This window comes from Colius striatus, chromosome 18 (assembly GCF_028858725.1).
Source record: "Colius striatus isolate bColStr4 chromosome 18, bColStr4.1.hap1, whole genome shotgun sequence".
NCBI lineage: Eukaryota > Metazoa > Chordata > Aves > Coliiformes > Coliidae > Colius > Colius striatus.
In genome coordinates this window covers 3,791,321-3,803,497 of record NC_084776.1, presented here as the reverse complement: position 1 = coordinate 3,803,497, position 12,177 = coordinate 3,791,321, and the positions used below count along the sequence as shown (strand labels likewise).

Sequence of the window (12,177 nt, the reverse complement as noted above, 5' to 3'; positions counted from 1 at the left end):
TCCGAGTCACAACTTGCAATGGTGTATACTCAGACAAGTGAAGCAAACACTGAAGTCTGCACAGGAATCTTTACAAACCATTTGTCTGTGTGGCTGAGTGAACAACATCTGCAAAACATCTTCTATTTTAATTTAATCTACATACTCATGGAACACTTCAAACATTCACATGGTCTTCAAAAAACCCAAAAAAGCAGCTTTCTCACTGCACAATTGTCTCAACTTTTTTGTTTGCTTTCAAATCAATGGACTTAAAAATAAGCCCTAGATTTCCCAGTGTCAATACTGAACAACACTGACAAAGCCTGCAAGCACCACATTCAAAAGCCAGAGAACAGGCACTCGTTAGATGTGAAGCACCAAAATGAGTTATTGTCACATCAGGACATATGGTACGGAAAGGATTTACGAAGAAACAAACCATGGGTGTCACACTGGAAATTGAGATATTAAAGTGAACCTACTGGCTGGAAGAATACCTTGTTGCACCACTACAGGTGTTCGAATGATGGTCTTTCCCAGCGCCGACTGCTGAAGCGGGGTCCGGATCACGGTCATGCCGGGGCGCAGCGGTGTCCCTGGCACCACCTACACACACCACAACACACAGCACATGTCAGCTTGTGGGAACAGCCCTTGGCATGTGCCATCAAGGGTTTTTTTTTTGTTTGAGTTTGTAGTGTTGTGGGTTTTGTTGCATACAGCAGGAAATATTAGGACACAGGCAGATGCAGTTATTTCTTCATCTACGCTTGAACCATTAAGGTCCACCAAGCTCTAAACCACTAATTTTTCCAACTGGAGAGAGTTGTTGTAGCTCCTTGGAATAAAGGATCCATGAACACTATTGCTGGGATAAACCAAAAACATTGAAAAGTGACTAGACAGAACTTGTACTATCTGCCAGTAACTTAAGATGTATCCACCCACATTTCTGGCATTAAAAGATGATGAGGAAGATATCTTACTTGTGAAGTGCTTGTTGTTCCTAATGTCCCTGTGGTATTTGGCCTAATGGTTACAGTTGCTGTCCTTGGCTGGAATGAAGTAAATGTTTGACTTGCACCTGTAGTTGATGGAATGATACCCAGTACCTTTTGCTGAACTTGAACAACACCTAATTAAAGAGAAATTGAGAATTGATTAATGATGTGACTGCCAGCAAAAGAAGTACAAGCAACTCCAGGATGGCATTTAGCAATCAGTCTCCAGGTTTCTAGAACAGCTTTGAATCTTTCAACATTCCTTGAGAGAGCCTTTGTCACTTTGTAAAAAGCAGCAGCACTGAGCTTTGCTGATAGTCCCACTACATTTTAAGTTAAGAAATAGGCATTTCAGAGAAGAATAAGGAAAGAGCGTATCTTCACAAAGATCAGTCTGATTAGAACTGCAGGTAAGTCCTTGCATTGACATGGTGCCACAAATTAGTAGTATACAACCATTAAAAGCTATAATCTGATTTAAAATGTAGGAGACCAGTTGAAATACCTTTCACCTACAGGCTTGTGGGGCAGAAGGTAACGGGTAATGCTTTCCTGTCACCTAAGAAATTTCAATGCAAAACTAGCAGCCTTTGTGATTTCCTCAGATGCTGAGTAAAGTGAGGACATTTCTGTTTCATATAAATTCATAAATCTCAAAACACTAAATCCTCTTCTTGAGGCAAGACAAAAATGCTAGTCTTAGTTTGAAGTCAAAGTCTCGCTCCCCACTGAAGAGCAGACATAGGTATTAAGAACTAAGAGCAGCAGCTTGTTTGTGGGAAGACAGTTGTTTTGTTGATGTATAATTTAGCTAACAAAAAAAAAGCATGCTTCATTCCACATCATTAAAAATAAAGCTTCTAATTTTGCACTATGAAATGCAGAATAATTTACAGGCAAAAAAAACTTGCATTTTTCCCCAACAGACACAAATATACAGTACAGGGGGGAACAAGCTCTAGAAACTTGTGTATCTACATGTAATACTTTTTTTTCCCCCCTTTAAATTGCAGTTTACTGGGAAAATAAGTGTCAATGGAGAATTAACCAGCAAGCTGGAATACATTTGGAATTCAGTTCCCTTTCCCCTACCTCCTTGAGTTGATGGCACATTGACGGCAACAATCTTGCTGTTTGCAGGGAGTGGCAGCTTAGTTATCACTTTCCCTGCCATCGTTACTGGGCTGCCTGAGATCTGGAAGGTCTGCCCTGTGCTGGCAATGGTTGTGGCTGAAGTGGCAGCTGTGCTAGTGGCTATTGAGGTACACAGAACAGTCAGTTTTAGAGCAGAATAATTAGTCAGTGAAATGACTATGTTCAAGTATGAGACAGCAAAACTACAGGATTATTTTTACAATCATTTTTGAATGTGTCACACTTTCTCTGCTTAAGATTCTTTTTTGGAAACAGTATGTTACAGCAGAGAATGCTTTCATTATCAATGATTACAACTGTCAGCAAGAAATGAGACTGGTCAGAAATAAGACTACCTAAGCAAGGTTGAACAAAGAAAAAAATAGACAGGTATTACCTAAGAAATGTCCTGCTGACTAAGCAAAAGAGCTAAGAGCAAAGATGACAAGAAATGTAACACTGCTATATATTCTGGAGAAGATGCAGGTGCCATATATGTAGGATGAACTGCAACACGTGTTCCTTCCATGACAAATGGCTGCTTACCTGTTGAAGATTGGCCTTGTTTAACCCAAGTAGCAAAAGTCTGATGGAAATTCTTGTTCTGTTGGAATGTTACTGTAGCTGGAGAACCCACTTTTGTAGCAAGTACTACTTTGGTTCCAGTGGGGACTGGGCCTGCTAAAGGGCCAACCACAACCTTCTGTGGTGTGGAGACAGTAGTTGCAGTGGTGGTGGCTGTGGTGGCTGCAGAGACCACGCCTGCTGCAGGGATCTGCTTCTGCTGCTCCAGGCGTTTCTATGCAATGGAGAAAGAAGTTGAACAAAGGGACAATTAGCAAGTTCACATTTTGTACAACCAATGCTCTCTCTTGAAAAATAAAGGACTCTGGTAGGACAGTTCAAGGAGCTGCTTGCACACCCTGTAGCATGAGACTCCTTGACCTGCAGAATTACAGCTCTGCTTATAGGTGCAGAAATTCTCCTTTACAGTAACCTCAAAATCCTCAGTTTATGTTCATTTCACTGCACATTTTACTTTAAAGAAAACTTACTAATTAGTCTCAGAATAATGTGAAAGGTTAAAAAAACTCTGAAAATATCCATCTCTCTGGCTTTGACCACGTGCATCCAGCCTGCATCACATCATCATTAACAGGTTATTACTGGCATGTATTAAGTTTAGAGCTGCCTGCACTGAGATCCTGACAGTTACAGGAAAAACATTAAGAGACTGTATCATTCTACTTCAGCATTCAGAATGCAATTTGAAAAATTAGTCTTTTAACTGTAAATCCAGTTTGCAGCCTGCTTAAAAAATTAGGTTCAAAAATCCCTTCCCCTACCCAGCAACCTTCTGTGCTGTAACTGTCAGGAAGGTACATTTCATTTACAAAGCCACTTAGTGGAATGATACTATCAGTAAGCTCTTTTAAACTTCCAAGTAATCTAAGATTCTTCCCCATGTTACTGGAATTATCCCTATTTATTTATTTAAACTTCCCTTAGCATTACATTGTGGTAATGCCCAGAACTCAGAGCATTCACTAGTAATGTATTGTCTTCAGGGAAGTTGAAAAAGGAGTAAGCTGGAAAAAAGCATATTTCTGTGAAATACCAACATGGCATTAGGTTTCCCAATTTTAATTGCATACATTTGTATACACATACACCTATAAATATGCATATATTTATATCAAATTATCAGGGGGCTTCATTCAGCCAAGTTAAGATTGGATAGAAGCTACAGATTCAATTTAATTGAAGCATGAGGAACAAATGTAGTTGCATTCCCAAGTCAGATATACACCAAGGCAGTTTTCCATGGCATCACAGAACACTGCAGACCTGACCTTGAGACTGGTGCTTCTCAGCCTTCTATTAAAATGGAAACAAACTAAATCTTTTTAAAGTGTTGTAAAATGAGTGAGGAAAAAAATCCCCAAAAGCAACCCAAACCAATCTTTGCCTTAAGCCCATTGCAAAATAACCAACCTAGACAGTGGAAGCAGCATTGTATGATGGCTTAGTTTGCACAGGAGATGGAAACTATTTGGAAAATGGTGTAAGATGGGCATAAACTTAGTTTCTCATATGCTAATGCATGTGGACTACCAGTGCATAGTTGCTGACAGGTGGGACTACCCAGAGTTCCCCCACCTGCTGGGCAGCCAATCGTTGGTGTTTTAGTTGAGCCTCCAATTGGGCCTTGAACTCCTCAGCCTTCTTCTGTTCACTAACCTTAGCCTGTTGTTCAACTGCCTGTGCCTTTTCCTTCTCCACCCTGCCAAAGACACAACCAAAAGTAAGTTATACCACCACATAAAATCCAACCATCCAACTGGATTTTGGTTTATCCAGCTTAATTGCTCTTACAAGAACAAATGTCAAGACTGAACACTACTGAAAAATTGGTCATAGCTTTAAAATGACTTTGAAATAAACTACTCAAGTTGTGTGCAATATCCCATCAATATTCTGGAGCTAAACTACTGCAACACCTTACAAGAAGCTATTAATAAAAAATGGGATTGATAATTATACCTGAGACTGCAAACAACCTATGCCATACCATTAACTTAAAACATTCCTTTCCAAGAGTCTCAGAAATGTTGATCCAACTCTAAGCATACAATACTGAAAATATTAACTTTATGACTTGAATATTCTCAGGCTGAAGTTACCTTTACTTGTATACATTTGCTTTCTTTATAGTACAGAAATAGTTAAACATATACTGAGCAGCCTAAAGCCTTTCCATGCATTACTGTAAAAGCCTTTTAGCATACTAACAGTGATTAGCTCATAAGCATGGAAAAATTGATGTTAAGATCTGCATAAATTAGCTTTGGTACCAGCAGTTTAGCTTTACAACTTGAAGCTTGACTATCATTATCAAATGACACACTACAAACACAACACATCTGGTTTTGCTGATGGTGGCCACCACGCTTGTGCTCTCTAGTGGGGACTTTTATTTAACAGACACAAATTCAAACTGCTTTCTTTAAAAGCTCATTTGAGTTCACTTACCTCTCAGCAAATGCCCTGATCTCCCATAGCTCCAATTCCTCCTCTGCTACCCAACTTTCAATTATAACAGGGCCCGTTTGCTTGGGTGTTTCTGGCCTTTTTGGCCTTAGTGCACTTGAACGCAGTCCCTTCCTCTGGGGTGTTGGAGTTTCTTTAGAGAACAGTCAAAACACACATGTTAAGTTCAATCATAAACCAAGATTTAGTGTCTCTTTCAGTTTCATTTTATGAACAGGAAGGCCTTGAGCTTCAGATAAACCACATCAGTTAGTTAAAAGCATCATTTGCTCCACACAGGTGCATGGTTCAAGTCAAGCTGCATTTGCTCCCTTGATGGTGGAATTAATGTAAAGCTCCAGTTACCTTAATTTTCTTTGTTTTGTAGGAAAGGGGGGAAAAGAAAGTACAAACAAACATACCTTTTGGAGCCTCTGGTACACCAATGGGACAAATAATTTTTCTTATACAGTACTCTGACCGGATCCCGTACGGACCAACATCTCTTCGCTTGATTATTTCTGTTGTTGTAATTTCAGTTTCAGATGTTTCTACAACAAGTCAGTCCCAGGAGGTTAATAACAGAAAACAAAGAAAAGCTAAGTCTCCCATCAACCCAATATACTCAAGGTAAAGAAAGAGCAACTAGCACAAACTGTTGACTACAAAAACTCCAGCTGCTGTAGCTAACAGCAAGCCTTTACAGAAACGCTTGGAATGAGTATAACGCTCAAAACCAACAGCAAGAGCTTTGGCATTAAGAAACTCAGAAATGTAAAGAACTAGTACCTGTACGTGTAGTTCCTCCTCCAGGTGGAGCTTTGGCTGCCATATCATCCCATTTGAGACAAGCCCACAGTAACCTTAGCATAAGACTCACTCCAGCCAAGGATTTGACGGTTTGAAGTCGGTACCTAACGACAGAGCATGAGATAAATCAAAAACTAGCTAAAATACCTAAACCAGTGGGACAAGGGCATTTTATTCCACCTTTATTGAACAACACAGGAAATTACTGAATAATAAACAGGAAAAAAAAAAAGCATGTTTGGGCACAAACATCTGTATCACTGGTATTTTAAAATCTAACTAATTTAATCATATCCTTAACTTGTCCTAAAAAACATAAAGCATGTACCTCCAAGTGATCCCAAAAGTTGGCCTTGGGGATGGATATGGCCAGATATCCAAAGCAGGCTTTGCATTGTAATTGAAATAAGGAACTTCTCTGATCCCTCCTTTTCTGGCCAGTTTTTTCAAGTCATCATTGGGTAAAACAAATATGCTTTTCTTACTGCTTTTGGTAACAAATTTTCGGTAGGATGGTAAGGCAGTCCCAGAGCGAGTTTTTTTGGGTCTTGTAAATTTCATTAACTTCACTTTGTCTTTTGTAGAATACTCTTTGCTGACAGTCATGGATGTCACCAATGTGCCTTCTGGGGTGGTCAGGGAATCAGTGACTGTTGTTGTAACCACTGTTTTACTGTGCTCTTGTATGGAAACTACATCGACATTGTTGTCTGTAGCTGGGGTGGTAAGCTTCGTGACAGTTGTGGTGGTGGTTACAGTGGATATGGCACAATTTTCTGTAGATGACACTACTGTTGATTTCTCATCATTAGAAGCTACAGTCTCTGCAACTTTAAACACAGTTTTGGACTCTGTAGACACAGTTGATGTTGTGGTAGTCACTTCAGTAATAACAGTTTTTACTTTACTTTCTCCGTTCATATTTTGCATTTTACAAGCCTGGACACCGTTCTGATCAGCAAAGTCACTACTCAAGCTCGATTCCTCACATGAGGTTACAGGTGATGGGGCAACTTTCTTATCCTCAACTGCTTCAGTTTCCATGGATTCCGTTTCGCTGTTCTGGTTATTTTCTTTGCAGGCAGCGTGCCCTTGGGCAGCAAAGGCAGATCTCTCAGGATAAAGCTCTTTCTCTTCAATCTTCTGTGTATACTTGGGAACTTCATCTGGTGGATGAAGACCTTCTCCAGATGCCAATCCAGGTGAACTCTGCAGATGTGACTTAGAGTCCACGTTACTTTTGTCCTTTGGGTCCTCTACCACGATGTCACCATTCATGAACGGTTTCACTGAAGATTCCTTAAAAGTCAATGGTTTTATTTCATGCTCTGGAACAGATTTATTAATATTGTTAACTTTTGGTTCAATATCACCCCCTCCCTTAGTTTCACAGGTATCTTTAACTAAGCAGTCATCATTTGATAATGCTTTAATGTCACTGTCTTTTCCATTCATTTGAAATGCTGATTTTTCTAAGTCAGTTTCAGTTTCCTCACCTTTATTGTTCTTTTTGTCAGTAACACTATTTCGATTTGTCTGATCAAGGTACTTGTTTGTGGCACTTGTCTCCACTTTGAGTTTCTGACTTCTCTTTTGACCATTAGCCTCAGCTGGTTTACAGCTCAGCAGATCCTCATCAACCTCTGCCCCATCCCTGTATTCCAGAGTTTGACTCTCAAGGTTTCTTTCAGAAACTCTCTCCATTTTACCTGGTTCTAGATCTTTCCCAATTGATTTTTGGTGAAACGAAATCTTCTTTTCAAACTTACTTTCAGTCTTTCCTGGAACAATTTCTTCCTCCATTTCACTTTCTTGAGAGGATGTTGGTTCAACGTGGCTTTTGATCATACAATTGTTTTCTGGATCTTTGCTCTGCTGTTCAGAATTCCCTTCCAAATCTGTTTTTTCGTGAATGACCAGAGCACCTTTTCTACAGCTGCTCTCAGTTACCACTGGCTCTAAGTTTTCATGTTCACGCTGAGATCTCCTGGTAATAGGCAGTTTTGGTTTCAAAGGTTTTTCACTTGTTTCTGAAGCATCACGTTTGTTTCCACTTGTTTCTGTATGTATTTGTTTCAAGCCATCCAAAAGGGAACTCTCAGACTCTCCAAGAGCCTCTTGTCCTTGACACTTACCAGCAGTCATAGGTTCAGGGTTGTTTTCTTTACTATCATTCTGAATGGAGCTTTCACCTTCAGAGGACTGAGGTGAGTCTTCATCCAGTAGCTGACCTTCTCGTTTTGACAGCCTGTTTGTCACAGGCAAAGAGGGTTCATCTAGCTCACTAGTTTTGGTGACAGGCAAGCAGTCCTGTTCTGCATCTTCAGTTTGAGTCTTATCTGAAACATAGCCTTGATCCTGGGAAGACATGTCAAACTGGCTTCCTTCTTTTACTTTTCTCACTTGTAGCTCATCTGTGTTTTTCTGGGGGCTTACAGATCTAACACCTGCAGTTTTAGCACTAGCCTCCAGTTTCATTCTTTCCAGACGCTGTTTTTCTTCCAGTGTAAACTGTTTTATTCTCCTCTCAAGTAGTCCATCTAATTTTGATGATTTTACTTTCCTTTTGTAGCAAGTCCTTAAATGAAATCCCTCACTGACATTGATTATATCCAGTTTACTATGACCATCCTCGTCTTTCATGGGGGCTTCAATTTTCACATCTACATCCATAGGTTCTTCCTTGATGACTTTATCATTTTCACCATCGTTTTCTTTCTCCACTGTGAAGAAGAAATAACAAACAATGAATGGCCAACTACACTTTTACATGTTACGTTTTAGTTAAGTACTAATGGAGCTTTTAGCAAATTAACAGATTAAGAAAAAGGGAATAAAAATTCCAGACACTACACCAAAGGATAAGCAACAACCATTTAACTGAGACATTCTAAATGTCTTGAGCAAATCTGTTTATCTCATGTCAACAGTTATTTGTCCTCTGCCTTTACACAAGCAATGTTGTAACAAGTAGCTGCTTTTAGAATAACTTAAGTATATCACCTTTGTCTTTTGCATGATTTAAGTTTTCAGAAATTGTATCAACTTCTTTTTCATCAAGTGACTTCTCTTCTTTCACTTGTACTTTCTCCAGGGTTTCTGAAACATCTTTCTCCTTTGCTTGCAGATCATGAGACTCCTTTGTTCTATCTTTCTCTATTTTTACCTTAATTGGACCTTTTCGTTTGTCCAAGTTGCATTTTTCATCTTCACTCTTAGCTATGAACACATTAATGAAAAGGGTTCAATTATTCAGAATACTTTTAACACCCTGCTAGATTTTTATGTATGCTAGATCTCCTCTCAAATCACACACACATCATTGCTGACACTCAGAAATGAAGTTAAGCACACAGTGGTTACACCACAGGTTAAGTTTAGTAAAATATATGAAAAAGAATTAAAATGTTTCATCTACATTATTTTTTACAAGACCATGTTGAGTCATTCATATAAAATCCTCAAACTAATACATTCTTCAGGGAACTCAATATCACTTCCTGAAAACTCAAGAAATTATTGTTAATAATGTTAGTTTCTACAATTAAACTAAAATGGACATTAGTATTCAAATGGTTTCTTTACTTAACACTGTAATGGCTATTAATTGCCATACAGAAAGTAAAATAAGGCTAATTTAACAATTGTGTAGACAGCTCTAAAAGCAGCAGCATCCATTTTGTGTCTGACCCAGTTAAAACAGAGAAAGTACTACATGAATATGTGACGAAAGAAACAACTTTAGTCTGCAGTACAGGGTGGGCTGACACCTTCTAAATTTTAAAAGGAAACTCAAGATGAATTTTACTATAAATACAACTCAGTTTAGGATCCATTCTGCAAGTCTACTGTGCAACATATTTCTTTCTTAATACAAATCCTTAGATCAAGTTAGTGGAAAGATGTGTTCTGAACTTCCTAGAGAAATATTTTTCTTTCCCCTTACATAACTATTGTTGCCAGATGAAAATGCTTCATCACATTCTGCCAACATGGACAGAGGAGGAAAAAAGTGTGTATATATAAATATACACACACACACACATCAATATTCTAGATCTTACTTTCTGCTTGTGACTATCTGTATACATTTTTATCTACCTTTAATTTACATTTAATGTAGCTAAAAATGCCTATGAGAACTGAAGTGGTAGCAGACACCCACAAAAGCTTTTCTGAAACACTATTTTTAACAAAGTCTACGTGAGAAATATGATATACATACAATAAACTGAATAAGCAATAAAAAGCAGGATGTTAGTAATCCAAAAGAGCAAACAATGCAGATGCTTACTTGGTAGCAACTGTCTGTAATTGGCATTAGTATTTCCAGGCAATTTGGGCATAAACCTGTGGACATGTGTTTTACTAATCCAGCTCCAGCCACCATATCCTGTTACTCTATATTCCTCTCCTTTTTGCTTCCAAACCTGGTAAATATTTAAAAAAACAGTAGTTTTACTGGTGTTATTTGCTGTACTATTAATGCATTCATTCATAAAAAACCTAAGGTGATTCAAAGAAACCCAACCAACTTCAACTTACAGACTTCCAAGCAATTTATTTGTGAAATAATTATCTAACATTAAAGATACATTTGCTGCTGATAAAATTGATTATGCCATAGTAACACCTAAACCATATTTATTCCATGTAACAACAAGAATCTTTTACTTAACAGCTGAAAGATTACTCAGTTCTTTTGAAACAACCTATAGGTTTGTTACAACAAATTTAGAGCTAAGAACCACAAGTATTTAATATCTACTGTAGGAGACTATGAAGAGGTTCCTGTAGTAGTTCCCAACACATTACATACTCTTCCAAAGTAAAAGTAGCTCAGTCAGCTTCTTCTGGGAGGTGTAGTGTGCACGAGAGGGGAACACTGGACAGGGACACACATACAGACAAGATTCCAATAACCATCTACACCCCTTCCACTAGCAAAGGCTGTATATTGCAGGCAAACATCTGTCAACTCAGGCAGGGTCATTAAGAGCATAATACATGTCAAATTGAGTTCAGACCAAGATTATGTGCTTGAATACGTGGGCATGGCTCCTACTCCAATGGCAGGGAGTAATGCAACGACATGACAATTTTAAGTTTAAAATGAAAACAGAAGGGTAAGAAATCACCAACTTCTGTATTTTGCTTGCCCTCCACAAAAGAAAATCTCACCTGATGTTTGACAGGAAATGTGTATTTCACCCATGTAGCTTGCTGCATTGTCTCTTCTTCTTCCTGTTTTCTCTCCTTTTTTTTCACTTTCTCCTTTTCTTCCCTTTCTATTGCTGTCATTCTGCGTAACCTAGTAACACAGACAGATTGAAGCACGTGCACCTATGGGGCCTTGTGTGCAAATATAAGAAGTCAAACAAAACATGCATGACCCCTTTGAATAATTTTAAGTATCTGGAGCTAAGAGGAATGCTCAGCATCAGGTCATATGTACTACTTGCAATAGGGACAGTGCTTTTATTTGGCTATTCCATTACGACAAACACAGCTGCCTGCAACTGTGTCTAACATCAGACATCTCATTTCTGCTTCTATGATGCAACAAAAAATGAAAGACAGGTTCCACTGAACTTAGTGTGTTGAAATTTGCTGTTCTGGTTTCCAAAAGTTTTATCACATTGACACTGTGGCTCAGATAAAGAAAACAAACTTGCTTTGCAGGAGTAGTGTCACTATAAAAATCTTGTCAGTGTTTCTGGTTGAGAAAAAGCACTTCAAGTGCTGAATGACCTGGCTAAATTTAAACATAATTCTTACAGGCTTAGAGGAATTGGTAATTTTAAACCAAAGGTCTCATATTCAGAAATATTTTAATCTTTCTTTGTTTTACCTAGTGTGCCCCAAGGACTCCCGCCAGATTGGCAGCATGACAACTGGTTTGATTGCACATTCCAATATAGCCAGTGCTAGTGCAAATTCTCTGGGTTTGCTGCACATCTGAACAGCTTTAATCCAGTTAGACCTAAATTGGAGAAAAGATAAAAACCTGAAACATACACATTCACCAATACAGCATGCTATATTAACAACATTTAATGGTATGATAAAACCTGTACTTTAATATTTAAATGTGCCATCATTTTAGCCATTCATCACAGAACATACATGTTATCTTATATTTTAATGTACTGAAGCATAACGCTTGGAAATCACTGATTTGAAACAATCAAGACCATTGCTTACTAACAGTCAGCAAAAA

General features: G+C 38.4%; 1 protein-coding gene across 14 annotated transcripts in view; it reads right to left on the bottom strand.

Moving 5' to 3' along the window:
* BPTF (bromodomain PHD finger transcription factor) overlaps positions 1-12,177 on the bottom strand; it is a 53,534-nt gene that overhangs the window by 16,808 nt on the left and 24,549 nt on the right. For 8 of the 14 annotated variants that reach the window (XM_062010979.1, XM_062010983.1, XM_062010987.1 and 5 more), the window contains 13 exons: positions 11,809-11,940; positions 11,139-11,268; positions 10,252-10,387; positions 8,961-9,176; positions 6,286-8,680; positions 5,937-6,061; positions 5,570-5,698; positions 5,151-5,301; positions 4,278-4,401; positions 2,664-2,916; positions 2,076-2,237; positions 969-1,117; positions 465-588 (listed from right to left, as the gene is read on the bottom strand). In XM_062010979.1, the coding sequence (XP_061866963.1) occupies positions 465-588; positions 969-1,117; positions 2,076-2,237; positions 2,664-2,916; positions 4,278-4,401; positions 5,151-5,301; positions 5,570-5,698; positions 5,937-6,061; positions 6,286-8,680; positions 8,961-9,176; positions 10,252-10,387; positions 11,139-11,268; positions 11,809-11,940 (4,226 nt within the window). The remainder of the gene's footprint in view (positions 1-464; positions 589-968; positions 1,118-2,075; positions 2,238-2,663; positions 2,917-4,277; positions 4,402-5,150; positions 5,302-5,569; positions 5,699-5,936; positions 6,062-6,285; positions 8,681-8,960; positions 9,177-10,251; positions 10,388-11,138; positions 11,269-11,808; positions 11,941-12,177) is intronic. The other 6 variants (XM_062010989.1, XM_062010990.1, XM_062010991.1 and 3 more) reach the window with 5 other exon arrangements.